General features: G+C 41.5%; 1 protein-coding gene across 2 annotated transcripts in view; it reads right to left on the reverse strand.

Annotated features, from left to right (window-relative positions):
- Positions 1–18,085, reverse strand: part of sclt1 (sodium channel and clathrin linker 1) — a 101,704-nt gene that overhangs the window by 63,306 nt on the left and 20,313 nt on the right. For both annotated transcript variants that reach the window (XM_078210322.1, XM_078210328.1), the window contains exons 2-9: positions 16,407–16,499; positions 14,656–14,723; positions 12,548–12,600; positions 10,635–10,707; positions 10,486–10,541; positions 9,827–9,962; positions 3,210–3,332; positions 2,942–3,007 (exon numbers count right to left, since the gene is read on the reverse strand). In XM_078210322.1, the coding sequence (XP_078066448.1) occupies positions 2,942–3,007; positions 3,210–3,332; positions 9,827–9,962; positions 10,486–10,541; positions 10,635–10,707; positions 12,548–12,600; positions 14,656–14,723; positions 16,407–16,443 (612 nt within the window). In that variant the 5' untranslated portion in view covers positions 16,444–16,499. The remainder of the gene's footprint in view (positions 1–2,941; positions 3,008–3,209; positions 3,333–9,826; positions 9,963–10,485; positions 10,542–10,634; positions 10,708–12,547; positions 12,601–14,655; positions 14,724–16,406; positions 16,500–18,085) is intronic.

Genomic DNA, 18,085 nt, shown 5'->3' on the forward strand with positions numbered 1-18,085 from the left:
TGCATTTGTCTATTTTTTTTTTTTAAAAAAAGTGTTGTGTTTGTAGATGTAGCAAAGATATCAGGGGTGATTCTCCTGGCTAGCTGCGCTGCTCGAGTAGCGCAGCGGGCTGGGAGACATCAGCAGGGGGCCTGTAGTGGGACTCGAGACCAGCGTCCAGCCGATAGCAAATCTCCCAGGCCATGTTTTCTTTGATATTTTCAGGTCAGCGATGGGGGAGCGGGGTCCACTCAGCACGCTGATGCCAGCCTGTCCAGTAGAATGTGGCCCCACTTACCAGTGTGAATCCCCCTGTGGCACTCTCTCTCTGGCACTCTGGGTGTACTTAGTTGAATGAATGTGATGCACAAAAAACGGACAGGAAAATCTCCCATTTTCTCGCCTGTTGGGCACTTAGTTTTTTTTGGGAGAATCGTCCCCAGTCATCAGAATTAAGCAATAACAAAAACAGCACTAAAGCAGTTATCTTGAAATTTAGGAGCTCTCAATTTTTTTAATAGCAAAAGATTATGTAGCTTTTAATAGCATTTGCAACATTGTACTATCGCTGCACAAAACAAAAGTCAATTCAAATGTCCGATAATATTGATATTGAGTACTTTAGCCCATTTCTACTTTTGTTGGCATAAAATAGGAAGAAATAGTGCTGTCTACAGTAGCCTATAAAAAGGAAAAAAATCTGCATTATGTTGTGTCTTTGCATCCACAGAATGCCCCAAAGCATTTCCCAAGTAACAAATTACTTTTGATGTCCATTTACTGTTTTGTAGGCAAATTGTAAACAGCAAGGTCTCTCAAACAGCAAAGACATCAATGAGTCATTAGTCTGGTCAATAATGTTGGTTTAGCTATGAATGTTGACCAAGATATAAAAACGTAAGGAGTTGGAGCAATAGTAGGCTGTTTGCTCCCTCAAGCATCCTTTGCCATTCAACAAGATTAAACCTAATTTGATTACAGCTTTAACTCCACTTTCCTGTCTGCTCCTCATAATCCTCAACTCCCTGTTGATCAAAAATCTGTCTAACTCAGCCCTGAACGTTTTCAATGACACAGTCTTCACTGCTCTCTGCGATAAAGATTAGTAACCCTTTAAGAGAAGAAATACATGCATGTCTGTCTTAAATGGAAGGTTGCTTATTTTAATTCTAGATTCCCCCACGAGGGAAAACATCCTCTTTGCATCTAACCTGTAAAACTCCCTCAGGGTCTTATGTTTCAATAAGATTAACTAAGACGAAAGGAAATTTGGCATGTCAGCTACAACTCTCACCAACATTTACAGATGTACCATAGAAAGCATTCTTTCTGATTATATCACAGCTTGGCATGGCTCCTGCTCTGTCCAAGACTGCAAGGAACTACAAAATGTCATGAATGTAGTCCAATCCATCACGCAAATCAGCCTCCCATCCATAGACTCTGTCTACACTTCCCACTGCCTCGGCAAAGCAGCCAGCATAATTAAGGACCTCACGCATTCTCTCTTCCACCTTGTTCTGTCGGGAAAAAGATACAAAAGTCTGAGGTCACGTATCAACCGACTCAAGAACAGCTTCTTCCCTGCTGCTGTCAGACTTTTGAATGTACCTACCTCGCATTAAGTTGATCTTTCTCTACACCCTAGGTATGACTGTAACACTACATTCTGCACTCTCTCCTTTCCTTCTCTACGAACAGTATGTTTTGTCTGTGTAGCGTGCAAGAAACAATACTTTTCACTATATGTTAATGCATGTGACAATAAGTCAAAAAAACTCTCATTCTCCTAAACTCCAATGTGTATAGGTCTGCTCAACCTCTCCTTATAAGGCAATCCCTTCATCCTAGGATTCAACTCATCTCACCTTCCTTGCAATAAAGGCCAAAATTCCATTCAGCTTTCTAATTACTTGCTGTTCCTACATGCTAACATTTGGCAATTCATATATGAAGACACTCAGACTTCCTGGGCAGATGATTTATTTTCTCTTCAAAAAGATGCTATGAGATCTTTCACTGACACCTGTGCAAACGGATGGGATTTTGGTTTAATGTCACATCTAACATATAGCATTTTCTCAGTTCTGCTATAAAATGCAAGGCAAGAATTTGAGCTCAACAGCAACTTGAATTTTTGTAGTAAAACATCCCAAAGGGCTTGACAGGAGTGTAATCCAACAAAAATCTGACATTGACCAAAGAGGACAGGTGATCAAACTTTTGGTTAAACAGGTAGGTTTTAAGAATTATCTTAAAGAGAGAATGGCGAAGTGAAGAGAGCTCAAGTCCAAGATAGCTGAAGGCATAGTAACTGAAGTTGTGGATACACAAGAGGGCAGAATTGAAAGAGAGTTCTGAGCATTGTGGGGCTGCAGAATGCTGCTGAGAGATAAACACTGGAATTTTCCAGCTCTGCTGCCGGCAGGATCTTCCGGTCCCACCAAAGTCAATGAACTTTTGGCTGGCTCGCCACATCCACCGCTGCAGGGATGGCAAATTCAGCCCAATATTTATACTAAGGGCTGGGTTGGAACTTTGGGTAAGAAAATATAAACACCGAAATGGTTAAATTGGCTGGTGACTCACAAGCTCTTGAAATTTAATTCATTGATTAAAAATTTATTCGAACCAAAACATTTTCCAGAATTATTTCAGAGTTCATTAGTGAAACCGAAGTAAAAACAGAAAATGCTGGATAAACTCTGTAGGTCTGGCAGCATCTATGGAGAGAGAAACAGAGTAAATGGTTGGAATTCTCCAACCTTGGCTGCAGCTGGAACTTTGTGGTCCTGACGCTGTAAACGGAAATTTGGCTGAGTTCCAAATTCTACATTCTCGTTGGCAGCGGGGCACTCAAAACCGAATAGTTCTGGCCAACATTGAGTCCATATGACTTCTTCAGAGAAATCAAAGGTTGTGTTGAATACTACATGAGCATTTTCCAGATGTTTTGCCTTACCATTTTTAACTTTTGATTGGTCACTTGAAGCTGCTGAGTAAGCTTTTGTAAGTGGGCCAACCGTTCCTGAAACAAAAATACCAAAGATTTATGCATTTGCTGATGAATCACAGAAGCACTTAAATTTATCAAGCACTAGTTAGCAGCCACTTAATAATATCCTGTCTCATTTTTAAAAAATACAAGTCAAAGCTCTTGATATATTTCTACATCAGGAAAATGTTCGATCAACTCTATGAAATATATTAAAATATTGGGGATGTCATACATTCCGTTGTTGTTGGTCAAAGGCATGATTCTGAGTCTCTGACACGTGATCTTGATACATCTGCTGCATTCGATCTGAAGCTTGTGCAACTGACTGCCATAACTCCAAGGCCAAGTCTTTTTCCTAAAGTGCAAAGTAAATTTTCCATCAGCAAGGAAATGTAGAATGTCATTTTATGGACTGTAAATCACACTATGTTTGGTTTCACTTTAAGCTAAGTGCCACCCGAAATTTCAGAGATGCATTGTCATTTTTGTGCTCACTCAGGTCCAGTGATGTACATTTTTTTGAGAATTCACTGTTTTTACTTAATTATTTATCTAAAACTTCAAAATAGTAGGCTTGATATCATATAATTTCTCTTCTTTGAGTCTGTGCTAAAACTATTTTTAACCTGCTCCCTCCCTCTAAATTCAAGATTTCTAAATTGAATCCTTTCATCACTGCATCACACAGGATAACTAACTTTTCCCCTCATTGACAACATAGCGTGGATTGAGGATTGGCTATCTAACAGGAAGCAGAGAGTTGGAATAAATGGGTGCTTTTCTGGTTGGCAGTTGGTGATTAGTGGCGTGCCGCAGGGTTCGGTGCTGGGGCCTCAACTGTTTACCATATACATAGACGATCTGGAGGAGGGGACCGAGTGTAGGGTAACAAAGTTTGCAGATGATTCAAAGACGAGTGGGAAAGCGAATTGCGTGGAGGATGCGGAAAGTCTGCAGAGAGATTTAGATAGGCTAAGTGAGTGGGCGAGGATCTGGCAGATGGAGTATAATGTTGACAAGTGTGAGGTTATCCACTTTGGAAGGAATAATAGTAAAATGGACTATTATTTAAATGGTGGAAAATTACAACATGCTACTGTGCAGAGGGACCTGGGGGTCCTTGTGCATGAATCGCAAAAACTCAGTTTGCAGGTGCAGCAGGTGATCAAGGCGGCAAATGGAATGTTGGTCTTTATCGCGAAGGGGATGGAGTATAAAAGCAGGGAGGTCTTGCTGCAATTGTACAAGGTACTGGTGAGGCCGCAACTGGAGTACTGTGTGCAATTTTGGTCCCCTTATTTGCGGAAGGATGTATCGGCCTTGGAGGGAGTACAGAGAAGGTTCACCAGGTTGATACCGGAGATGAGGGGGTTAGCTTATGAGGAGAGATAGAGTAGATTGGGCCTGTACTCGTTGGAGTTTAGAAGTCTGTGAGGAGATCTTATAGAGACATATAAGATAATGAAAGGGCTAGACAGGGTAGAGGCAGAGAGATTCTTTCCACTTAGAAAGGAAACAAGAACTAGAGGACACAACCTCAAAATAAGTGGGAGTCAGTTTAGGACAGAGTTGAGGAGGAACTTCTTCTCTCAGAGGGTAGTGAATCTCTGCAATTCTCTGCCCATTGAAGCAGTGGAGGTTACCTCGTTAAATATGTTTAAGTCACAGGTAGATAGATTTCTGATCAATAAGGAAATTAAGGGTTATGGGGAGCAGGCAGGTAAGTGGAACTAAACCACCATCAGATCAGCCATGATCTTATTGAATGGCAGGGCAGGCTCGAGGGGCTAGATGACCTATTCCTGCTCCTATTTCTTATGTTCTTATAGTTTTTAAGGCACTATCAGAAAGCAGAAAAAAACACTTGATTATCAGAAATCAGAGACAGTTAATTATATAGAACACTAAGCCGAAATCTTGGTAAAGCAATTTAATCCTTTCTACATGCTATTCCATCTTCAAATAATATTGCCATGAACTTTAATCTTCCTCACTGTGAATGTGATTGGGAGTGAGGAATCATCAAAATAAGAAATGTTAATGCCAAGTAATACTTGGCTTTCCACTTTGTGAATGTGGCAATAGCACAGTTGCACTGCAAAGCAGACAGATTTCATAATCAAACATGTTAGTTTTGATCTTACAGAAAAAAACTCATGGATGTGATAGTCTTTTCCATTTGAAAACACATTCAGAACTAAGTTAATGATACATGGTCCTCTTACTATACAAGTGTACAATCATAAAAACATTAGTGGCTATGGTGCTGTCCTAGTAATCCAGAGGTTTGTAGCATAACGGTCTGGCACACATAGGGTTAATGTGGGACTGAGTACACTATCGTCCGCATAGTGATGTAAGAGAGTACATGACCCATACCTGGGTCAGTTTAATGTTGGACAGGGGTGTGTATACCAGCAAGCATGGTATACACAGTTCCTAGCTTGTATTCTTTACTGAATATTTGTAAATCTACGAGTCTATAACAACTTGCATTTAACCTACATTTGACTGTGAAGACTTCATCAGACCTACCAAATGTATTCAATACCCTACAACATGGTGAAGGAGTCACAGAAAAAGAGAAAAACTAAAATGCTGGAAGACAGAAAAAAAAACAAAGCAGTCTGACCTGAAAGGAAGCTCCAGAAGCAGAGGGACAGAGGAAAAAAAATCACCAGGTAAGGCTCTAAAGAAAGGCTTGGAAGCTGGAGGCAGAAATTTAAAATTTCTGACTGCAGCAGAAGACTCCATTGAATATCCTTTGCAAATCCGGCTTCAGATCCCAAAGTGAGTCAGCTGTCCAAGCAGGGGCAAGCTAAATCATTTAAAACTCCAGAGTACAGCAAGTTCCAAGAAAAATATTAAATACAGTAAAGTCCTGCCATTCACAGGATTTATCATAGAAATCATAGAAACCCTACAGTGCAGAAGGAGGCCATTTGGCCCATCGAGTCTGCACTGACCACAATTCCACCCAGGCCCTACCCCCACATATTTACCCGCTAATCCCTCTCACTGACGCATCTTAGGATTCTAAGGGGCAATTTTTTTTTTTAACCTGGCCAATCAACCTAGCCCGCACATCTTTGGACTGTGGGAGGAAACCGGAGCACCCGGAGGAAACCCACGCAGACACGAGGAGAATGTGCAAACTCCACACAGACAGTGACCCGAGCCGGGAATTGAACCCGGGACCCTGGAGCTGTGAAGCAGCAGTGCTAACCACTGTGCTACCGTGTTCCTACAAAACCTCGAACGGCGAAATCGCAAACATGGAACATGTTTCTCAAAGGCACTTAGTTAGATATGTTCCAACAAATTGTGGTGCAGTACTTGGAGACAAACAGGAAAGCCTCTAAGCAATACAGTACATCGTTAAAGACTTCAAAATTGTTTGGGCAATACTTCAGCTCCCAAAATAATAATAATTTGACCAAAAAAAAAACCTCAATTGCCAATTTCTTTAAAAGAAAGCATAGGCAAAAAGATGAACCGCAACGTCAACCACTGTTTTCGGAAGCTTCTTTCCACCTGAATCAACAAACTAACACCAGCCAAAAGCCCCAGGGAAAGAGGAGAGAGGGAGAAAGAAACACGGATGTGCGAACATTGCTGCCATTATGGACAATGCAGTATACAAAGTGTAAAGCGCAGGTGAGTGAAATCATGAACAAGGAAGTCGTAAAGGTGGGACTTAGCTGTAATTCAGTGGTTAGAAATTGCTGTTCAAAAGCTCCAATGGACAAATCTGATTCATGAAAAAAGTGTCATGTGCAATCACTCCAAGAAAAGAAAAATTAACTCAGAAAAATCACAATTAAAGAATCAGCTTTAAAGACCAGCAAAGGACATGATTCAATGCTTTCGTGACCCTGAAGCACAGCACTGAAACAACAGCTAGTCAATCCAAACAATCATTATTTAAAATCTTTTCAAAACTGAATGTGAGCGCGCCCCTCACAGCACAAGCCCAACAAAACCGGCAGGTGCAAGTCCAAAGATGTGTGGGCTAGGTTGATTGGCCATTCTAAATTGCCCCTTAGTGTCCCGGGATGCATAGGTTAGAGGGGTTAGTGGGTAAATATGTAGGGATATGTGGATAGGGCCTGGGTGGGCTTGTGGTTGGTGCAGACTCAATGGGCCGAATGGCCTCTTTTTGCACTGTAGGATTCTATATCCTTGGTCTTCAAATGAACGTGAGCACCATCTTGAATTTTTTAAAAACAGAACCTATACTTTAAAAAATGTAACCAATGATCAGAATTCCACACTTCTAAATCAATTCAGACTAATCTGAGACCCAGATCAATCACATAATTGGGGACTTTGGCAAAGAATCCCAAGATTCAGCAGGTTCAAACAAAAGTTAGAAGCACAGCAGGTTAATGCACTGCTTTACCCAGTCGGCCTGACTGTGGACGATATTAATACAAGACAGGGAATCAATTAACCATCTTCTGAATTTGAAGTACTTAAATCATTTGACATTTATTTTAATATAAGAGGCAAAAAATACTCAAAGGAGCCAAATTTAGCAAACGATTTCAGCAGTCAAGAGAACCTGTCAGTTCATTCATCAATGATCTGTACAGGATGACAAGGTTGCAAGTACGAGGACTTAAAATCTAATCTCAAAGACAGAATTGTGGTTGGAGTAGAGCGAATAATGCACTTTCTGACCTCATGCAAGCAAAAGAAAATCTAACCCTACAAAAAAGGGAATCTCGATAATTCGGAAGTCAAAGCTCAGAGAGCAGCACAGAAGCATTTTAAGGTCAGAAACTAAACCGGCTACAGAGGCCAATCCACAGTTTAGCTAGTTAAGCAAAGACACAGGGACACTCCAGTAAGCCATACTCAAACTGGCCAGCAGAGCAACCATATCAACGCTATGAAGCAAAGTGCCCCAAAGGCAAGACCAATGTTCTGCACATTTAGCCCAAAGCTTTTAGTGCAATAGGATTGGACACTATGGCAAACTGAGCAAGATAAAAACTCTTGAAACACACAGAAGGTCCAAAAATTATCAGGTTGAGACTGCAAGCTCAGAAGACACACAGTCATGCTTCTTGGGTGAGGGCCTTGGGTGAGTGGTCTCTCATTTTGCAATGTGGACATTTCAGTCAATGGCCATTTAACAAATTTTGTATTAAACACAGGAGCCAGCACAAAGGTCCTATTGGACAAAGAATCATGGCTAAAAGGCCACTTTAGGGTCTGGATAAATCCGACTTCCAGTCATAGGCATGATGTTGAAACCATTAAGATAAGGTGACAAGCTAATCTTTGAGCTGATGTGCATCATCCATAAGCAGCCTTTCTCTCTCTTGAGCAGAGATGCTTATGTAGCCCTGGATCTCCTCAAAAAGGCAGAATATGTCATGACAACTACTGTTGTTAATCATATAGAACTGCAAGTTCCCGAGTACCCAAGTGAAACAAAAGGTATTCCGAATAGGACTTTAGCTCTGAACTGTCTTCTCTCTTTGTAGAGCAGTTTTATCCTCTCTTGTTATAGATACCAGAAGCTTTTCAATGGTCAGACCAGCCAACGACCCAGGAGGTAACCAGACACTTAGGGTGGAGGATGTAAAAGAGGGCAACCAGCAGTCCGATGAGCCTCAACCTCCAACAATGGTATAGCAGGTTGATAATACACAACCAACATAGGTTGCAACTCCCAACAGGCAAAGACTGCAAAATAAACACTGGAACCTGCTAACAGCCATTTATACAGAGCTGTGCGTACCAATAAACCTTATTTTGTCACAGGAATGTTCATACTCCGCCACAGAGGACATCACAATGATCCATACAACAATGGAAGAAGCAAAAGAAATTATAAGGAGACAAGCACAATGTTTGTCCACCCTGCAAGAAACCTGTTAGGGTAGCAACCATCAACCAGTGCAATAGCTGAATTGATTAAGTGTGGTTCCACACAAAAGAGTGGATGATGATGATGAAGAAAACATACGCAAATGCCAGGACAACCTCCAAACCTGCAGGAAGAACCAGCAGAAAAGCCTATTATTCTTCTGGCAGTATTGCAAACAAGATATGGAATGGTTATAAGGACTCCAGACAGCCCGAACCTTTGAATTCAATGGGAGGGGAAGGGGGTGGGAATAGGGTAGTGATAATGTAGTAATAACCATGTAAGTGTATGATAGTAATAACATTGTAATGCACAAGGTAAGTATAATTACTTGAAGTGCATTGGATAAGGATGTGGGGGGAGGTATAGTATAAGAGTCTGGTACATATAGGGTTAATATGGGGCTGAATACAGTACCACACAGTGATGGGAGAGAGCACATTATCTGCAGCCAGGGTCAGTTCAGTGTTGGTAATTCTGGTAAATTGTGAAATAGCATGAGAAAAATAACCTTGAAAACTGCCAGTTTATTGTAAAAAAAACTGCTTCATTTGTATTTAGCTTAGCACTTCTAAGCTAATGGAATCAAAATAATGGGTCAAAATTCTGGAAATCCCTTCCTAACAATACCTACACAACACGAACTGCAGCAGTTCAAGATGACAGCTCACCACCACCTTCGCAAGGACAATTCGAGAATGGGTGACAAATGCTGGCCGAGCCAGCAACACACACCCACATCCTTTAAAAGGTTTTTAAAAAAAAACTATGGTACATTCCACCTGACAGGTGACTAAATCCTGAGACCACGCTGTACGCTTCAGTCAAACCCCTGACCCCTCTTTCAATATTGTTATGACCATACAAAGTATTATAAATAATTATAACAAATGATTCTGAATGTTAAAATACTGTTGCAAGCAGTATTGCAGGTGAAATAGTATGTCACTTTGCTCCTAATCACCTACCTTAGTGGTTATACATAACTGCTCCTGTAGGTTTCTCACCACTTCTTCTTCCATAAAGTCAACGTCAACTATATCTGCACCAGAAGGTAGGGACTCCAACTGTTTTTCAATGGATTCGTGTAATTCCACATGCAACCTACAGCACAGCCAATTGTAATTGTACCAGATATAAAATAGAACATTATTTTTTGAATAAGGTATGAACAGCTATTTTTACAACATGTATCAGTATACAGTGGAAAGTATTGTTCTTGCGCGCTTACAAAGCATACCATACATTGAGAAGGAAAGGAGAGGATGCAGAATGTGTTACCGTCATTGTTAGGGAGCTTAAAAGAGTTAGAATACAGTTTTAGAAGCACAGAACGAGAGTGAAAGATAGAATTAGAGGGTATGCTGGGCACAGCTCACAAGTCGCCGTCACGCTCTGGCACCACTTAATGACACCAGGTTAAAGTCCAACAGGTTTATTTGGTAGCAAAAGCTTTTGCTACCAAATAAACCTGTTGGACTTTAACCTGGTGTTGTTAAACTTCTTACTGTGTTTACCCCAGTCCAACGCTGGCATCTCCACATCACCACTTAATGAAGCATTCAGCACCAGGCTACAGGAAATAGACTTTATAATAATCCTAACCTTAAAAGTAGGATAACCTCACCTTTCATTCTCTCGTACAACTTCTTCAAGCTTTAACTTCATTTCATTCATATGAATCTATTGTTAATTTAAGAAAATAAGTGTTGCTATAAAATTGATCGCTGATAAATCATGACTTTTCAAAACATAATAAGGCTCAAGTATTCTTACACGATGACAATCCAACTGTTCATTCAGTTTTTGCAGCTGCTTGTCATATTCTGTTATAAGAGGTGCCATGAGGCTGCCAGAGAGAAAATGGAAAGTACAAACATGAAACATCAGTAAATTATGCACAAGTAAACATTCTCTTAGAAAATCAGCAATTACTAATGCAGTGGATGTGCTCTGCATGGATTTTAGCAAGGTTTTTGACAAGGTCTCAAATTGCAGGATGGTCAAAAAAGCAAAAGTTGTTGGTACCCAACAAAAAGTGACAAATTGGATACAAACATAACTTTGACAGGAACGAAAGGATAATAGCTGATGTTTTTTTTGTGACTGGCTGTTACCAGTGTGGTGCTGCAGGGTTCAGTGCTCAGTCTCTTGCTTTTTGTAGATTATATTAATGATTTAGGCTCAAATGTAGGGGGCATGATAAAGAAGTTTGCAGGTGATACAAAAATTCACCATATGACTGACAGCGAGGACAAAAGCTTTACACTCCAGGGGGATACAGATGGTCTGGTCAGTTGGGCAGGAAAGTGGAAAATGGAATTCAATCCAGAGAAGTGTGAGGTATGCATTTTGGAAGTTACAACAAGGAAAGGGAATATATTGTAATGAGGGGATGCAAAGGCAGGAACAGGGAGACCTTGGAGTGTACGTTCATATATCCTTAAAAAGGTAACAGGGCAGATTGATAAAGTGCTAACCATATGGCACGCTTTCCTTTACCAGCTTAAGCACTGAATACAAGAGTAGTTAGGTTACACTAGAACTGTTTGCTGGACCACAGCTTGAGTACTTTTCTGGTCACCATGTTATTGGAAAGATCTGATTATACTGGAGAAAGTGCAGAGGAGAGTTATGAGGACATTGTCAGGAGTGGAAAATTTTAGTGATGAGGAAAAATTGTGTAGTCTATAGTCATTTTCCTTGGAACAGAAGAGGCTGAGTGGTGACTTAATTGAGCTATATAAAATTATGAGGGGCTAGATATGGTAAATAGGGACAAACTATTTATCTAAGCAGAGAGATCAAAAACCAGGAGGCATAGATTTGAAGTGATTAGTAGAACAGTTAGAGGGGAGACACTGAATAATTTTTCACCCGAGGGTGATTAGGCATGGAACTCATTGCTGGAGAGGATGGTAGAGGCAGGATCTCTCACCCCATTGAGAAGTACTTGGATGTCTACTTGCAGAGCCATGGCCTGCAGAGTATGCACTTAGTGCAGAAGGGTCGGATTAGGTTGGCCAACTCTTTGTAGACTGGCATGGACATAATGGGCCAAAGGGCATCCTTCAGTCACATGAATTTTCAATGATTTCTACGAAATATATTTTGAGGCTTGGGAACAGTATGGTTACTAAATGTGGTTTAAGAGGAAAGAGCCAAATAATCAGCAGATATCAAAGCTTTAGCACAATTTTCCTCCTTCCTTTGAAAGCTTTGGACTCCTTTGCCATAGATTTCCTTTGTATCACACACTATTCCTTAACTAGCTGGGTTTGACAGCATGCTGTTAAAGATTTTTCACTTAATTTCAGAGAATAGAAAACTTATGAAAAAAATGTCAGGATTTTCAGGCCCTTCCTGTCAGTGGGATCTTCCAGTCCCGCCAATGGTGAACCCCCTGGCAGGTTCCCTGGCTGTGCAGCCAGCAAGCAATGCAAACGGCTATGGACTTCGGTGGGACCGGAAGACCGTGCTGGTGGCCCATGGCAAGCCGCCTCCCCTGCCGGAAAACAGGCATTGTGATCAGTTATAAAAACCTCCTAATGTTTTACTGAAAATTATAAAACTTGAAGACCTGATTCAGGGGTATACTACATTCCCAAATATTTGATATCAATGCTTTCATAATGAGAATGACAGATTGCACAAACAAGATATTTATACTAAACCAAGAAAAACATTACCATTTGTCTATGAGCCAGGGTGCTGGAGGATCATGTTCACCTAAATGCCCAACCTAGATCAGAGAAAATACTGCAATTACGGAACTGATTTGTCAAAATAGTTTTCCCATCAAGCACTGAGCCTTTCCCAATAAGGCTCTACAACTCCAGCAACGAGTTTCAAATAGAACGGCCGGGATTCTCCCAAAAAAACAACTAAGCGGCCAACTGGCAGGAAAATGGGAGATTTTCCTGTCCGTGTTTTGGGCGTACTTAGCTAAATGAATCTCTAACACTCTGCATCACAGAGGGCCTCAAAGATTCACACTGTTAAGTGGGGGGATGGGGCCTCATCCCGCCCGAGAGGCCAGCAGCATAGAGCTGAGCAGGCCACTGCGCATGCGCTGATTTCTCAGTGGGGAGATTGGAACACGCACACTGGCCAGCCCATCGCCGGCCTCCCGAACTCCTCCCCCGATCGCTGACCTTCCCGGCCCCCCCCACTGGCTTACCAGACTCCCCACGCCCGATGGCCAGTCCCGACACCTCCCTCCCTCGTTAATCCCACTGCAGAGTAGCAGCGGGGTCCCCCCCAATCATTGATCACCACTCAAATAGGCCCAATCCCTCTTGGCACTGCCTGGTGGGCAGTACCAGGATTCCAGGTTGGCACTGCCCAAGGGGCACAACCCTCTGCCCCCGATTTCCAGGGGTGGTACTCACTGGCCTCTGCTCCCACCAGTAGGGCGAGCATGCCTGTTCGCTGTTGGTGGGGACCAGTTGTAAACCCCACTGGTGGGAACCTTCCCCGGCACCAGGGGAGCCGACTGTCTAGAGCCCGCTAATCATATTAAAATTTCAATATGCTAATCAGCCCCATGCCGATTTCCGGTGTGGGGCTGATTATGTGGGGGAAAAAAAGGGGGCCTGGGAGGCCGATTGCGAATCCCACTAAAGGCTGCCTGCTGATGTCTCCCAGCTGGGAGAGTCCCAGCTAACATCCTTACAAGTCAAAAGACTGACAAGTTTGCAATATTATTTCATCCTGGGTTTCTGAATTGCACAGTTAAATTGCTCTTTTCACTCCCAAAGCAATTGGAGTTTTGGAAGTTGAATAGAACTTGTTGCTAAAACTGGAAATGACACAAACCCTTCATGTGACCCCCTAGTCTTCAGAAAATGGAGGAACAAACACTGTCAGACTGTGATTTGAACCATAACCTACAAATGAGGATGCAGGAGGGGGTGGGGAGGAAAGTATTAACTGGAAAATAAACACTTCGAAAATCTATATTTTAAAGTTTATTTATTAGTCACAAGTAAGGCTTACAATAACACTGCAATGAAGTTACTGTGAAATTCCCCCAGTCGCCACACTCCGGCACCTGTTCAGGTCTATCCACCTAACCAGCACATCTTTGGACTGTAGGAGGAAACCAGAGCGCCCAGAACCAATTGTTTGGTTCATGTGTCCATTACTTATAGCTGTATTTAACAGTAAAGGAGGAAGAATATTCATAGCATAATTCTTCCATGTTGGACGTGCACTTTTGCCTGTTAGGAAGGTTTTGTATTTACCATGTTCTTGAATTTCAATACATTTTCAATACCATGTTCAAAACAGATAAAGTTATACCTACTCCAGCAACAATAAAAATTAGATTGCCAACATTTTTTCATTGACAGAAAACATTTTCTACCAAGTCAACTGACCCAAGCTTAACAGCATAGGTGACTGCATAAAAACTAGTTAATAACACTTCCCTGCAAAATTATGGTGTACACTTATACATCTTCCTGACATTTTACCTTGAGAAATTCTATGGCTAACAGGTTGAGTGACTGGTGTCTCATTCTCTTTGGGGAGTGGGGTGGGAATCTGACAACAGCCCCTTATAGAATTAGCAGTATATCATATATAGGGGAAAGAAAATCCACCACCAAATATTTAAGTTTTGACAATTGCATGGTGCAAAAAAGACAATATAGAATTTGTGTAGTAGATAAAGAATGCAATTCCAACCCCATTATAGAAATTCTGCAGCGACACTTTTTCCAAATATATAACTCCTAAAAGATTAACACAGCAAAAGAAAAATTGGAAATATAAATTTTGGAAATAACAGTACCTGACTAACAGGAGATCTGGTCAGCTGCCCTGCTTGATATTGACTGAGCACGGCATTTAACCGCTGAACTATAGAACACAAAATTGAACATGAGTCAACATTTCATACCATGTTTGAACATTCTTTCCGTCATGGAAAATTTCTCCTCATCAGAACCTACCACCAGATCTATAGCCTTGCTTAAGGACATCTTATAAATTAGTCAAAGATGACCTGCCAGAGAGCATGAACCAGAGGGTGTTCATCTAATTCCGAAAACTAAGTTTGGGGGGGGGGGGGGGGGCAGGGTGCGCGCGCTTCCCTCGCCCACTGTGGTGTGTTTTCCAGTCCCCCCACCCCCCCGATTTCAATTGTGTTTCGGGTTGTTCGCCAGATGGCCCAGAAAATTTGGCTGAAAAATTCTCTTTCAAATCACTCAATTTTTGTAACTATAATACTTCCCCTTCAAATGGTGGGGAATTTAGCTTTGAAGTCCTGAAATCTACTTTCCTTTAATATTTAAGGACAATGTAAGATATTAAAGTGAATATTAGATATGCACCTTCTGTGGAAAGGATTTACCCCCATTCAACTCAAAGATCTTTTACTTTGTGGCTTTTCATTCAGCTCACTGTTCTTTAGTCTCTGGCTTTAACCCAGCTCAGAATGATGGAATGATTTAGATGTGGGAGACAATATGATGGAGCCAGGTCCAGTCCTCACTCAATGTTCTACACAAATATTTCCAGCAGGGCTTGCTGAGCAGTAACCTGGACCAGGAACCCTTTCTGATTTTCACAATTGGGTCAGGTTTAGATGCTCCGCGTAAAATCAGTGCATAGATGATCTCAGTTAGAGCCTGCTTAGGCTGTTAGCCGGCCAAGGTGCCTGACAGAAAAGTAGAAGGATCTATGAATACAAATTTGCAAGCAAAGTACTTTTCACTGAAATTGAAAAAGGTGCTTCTCTAAAAGTTGTTATAAAGTCATCCTTTATATTGAAAAGTCCTCCCACTTTGTAACTTAATTGTGTGTGAACTCTTGAATTCATGAGAGATTTGAGGAGCTTTTGTTATTTTACAATAAATACTATTCTCATTACTTTTTAAAAAACCTACAAGAACACCTGTCTGTGTGTCTTTTACAGTCACAGCACTCAATTAAAAAAAAATCACTGAATTGGGAAGTGTATTCTTTTAAAACACCTCTTGCAGTCAATCGAGGAGTGGAAAAAGGGAGCCATTCCGTCACTTATCACCTGGCCAGAACAAGGTGCATCAGCTTTACAGTTGGGTGCATTCTATAGCTACAAGATTAATTTGATTCAACTACAAAAGAGACAAAGCAATTAATCAATCAACTATATAATGTCCATCGGGAAACGTGTGTATTATTTCCTATGATATATATGAGAATCGTGAGTATTACATCCCATGGTACAGCTACATGCGACTCTTAATCCTTTTAGTTGGCTCTTACCGACCATTAAGCTCCCCAGGGAATCTCAGCCGCAGGATATCCTTTTAAATCTTAGCATATGGATGCACAATAAAAAGTAAGATGCCAAAGGAGTGTATTTCAAAGCCATTGTACATTCCGTGCTAATGTAACATTATAATTTAAGTTTGATTTATTATAAACTCAGATAAAACGGTTGATGGGACTACATCTTTGGAATGCACCATTACATATTTATGTCTCAGAATATAGTCTCAGATGTGAAGGCGACACAACGGTTTTGAGTACCGTATTCTGCTGCTGTGTAAGGATTACCTTGGTCTCTCAGAAAGTCAACTTCGGGTGTTTCCATGGTCTTTGTTTCGTGTGTACCTCAAGAAACCACAAACTGTAAACTCTGGTTGAGGTCTGAAAAAGATAGCATTTTTGAAAATAAAAAGTAAAAATTAGTTACAAGTTTGCACGGCTTGTAAATATAAAGTTGGGTTCCACTGACTGACTGCTATATCATTCCTGGTTTGTGTCACTTTCATAGAATCAATCATTTAACAGTACAGGACAGAATGAGACCATTCAACCCTTTGAGTCAGTGCTAGATCTTTCAAAATACAATCCACTGGGCCACATGCCCTCTCTTAGGTCAAATTCCTGCAATTTTTCTCCTTCAAACGTTTATCCAATTGTCTTTTGAAATGTTTTGAATTTGTTTCCACCACCCTATGCAGTATAGGATTCCAATTTGGTGCATAAAAAGGCTTTTCCTCATGTCGCCTCTGGTTCTTTTGCCAATCATCTTGAATCTATTTTTTTTATTCATTTGTCGGACATGGGCGTCACTGGCTGGCCAGCATTTATTGCCTATCACTAGTTGCCAGAGGGCAGTTGAGAGTCAACCACATTGCTGTGGGTCTGGAGTCACATGTAGGCCAGACTGGGTAAAGACAGCAGATTTCCCTCCCTAAAGGGCATTAGTGAACCAGATGGGTTTTTCCAACAATCAGTGATGGTTTCACAGTCATCAGTAGACTCTTAATTCCAGATATTTTTTATTGAATTCAAAATTCACCATCTGCTGTGGTGGGATTCGAACTTGGGTCCCTAGAACATTAGCTGAGATTCTGGATTAATAGTCTAGCAATAGGTTGTCACCTCCCCTTAGTTTATTCTCTCAGGTTATTGCCTATTCAGCCATTTCTGAGGCACAGCTTCTTACAAGAACCTATATTCATTTTTCTTGTGCAATTCAATATTTGCATATATTTTTGTCAGAAAAACAACAATTTTCACAAGCACATTTTACATGCGGGTGTGGTGAACCATCGTTGGTTCACCACTGGGGTTGTTATTGTGTTACTGTTGGGCTAGGGTGTTGTTGTTATGGGGGTTGTACTATGTTGTTGGGTTAGGGTGTTTACCTGTCCTAAGTGTTATCATGGCACACTCCAGTGGGGTCCCGCCTCCGGTGGCAGGGTATAAGACCCCCTGCTCCGGCAGGACCCCTTCAGTCTGAACGGGTGAATTTGTGTTAGTAGTTTCATTGTTAATGTATTAAAGCCTTCAGTTCTAAAGCCTTGTTTCCGGGTGCTCATTGAGGTGCATCAATTTAATACATTAACTGAGAATATGGAACAGATCCTAAAACCGGATCGTCTGACACTGGACCCACGTGCGGTCGGTGCAGCTAACACGTTCGAACATTGGTGGAAGTGCTTCGAGGACTACCTGGCAGCCTCGGTAGCTATCACTACAGACAGTGATAGACTCCAGGTCCTCCACGCAAGGGTAAGCGACACGATTTACCTAGCCATTCGTGCAGCTTCCACTTACCAGGGTGCCGTCGAGCTCCTAAAGAATAGGTACATTACGCCACCCAACGAGATTCACGCTCGTTATCTCCTCGCTACACGACGTCGGCAGTCGGGCGAGACCATAGAAGACTACGCCAATGAACTCCTGCAGCTTGCCAGGGGTTGTGACTGTAAGGATGTCTCCGC

Source organism: Mustelus asterias, chromosome 1 (assembly GCF_964213995.1).
Source record: "Mustelus asterias chromosome 1, sMusAst1.hap1.1, whole genome shotgun sequence".
NCBI classification, from domain to species: Eukaryota; Metazoa; Chordata; class Chondrichthyes; order Carcharhiniformes; family Triakidae; genus Mustelus; species Mustelus asterias.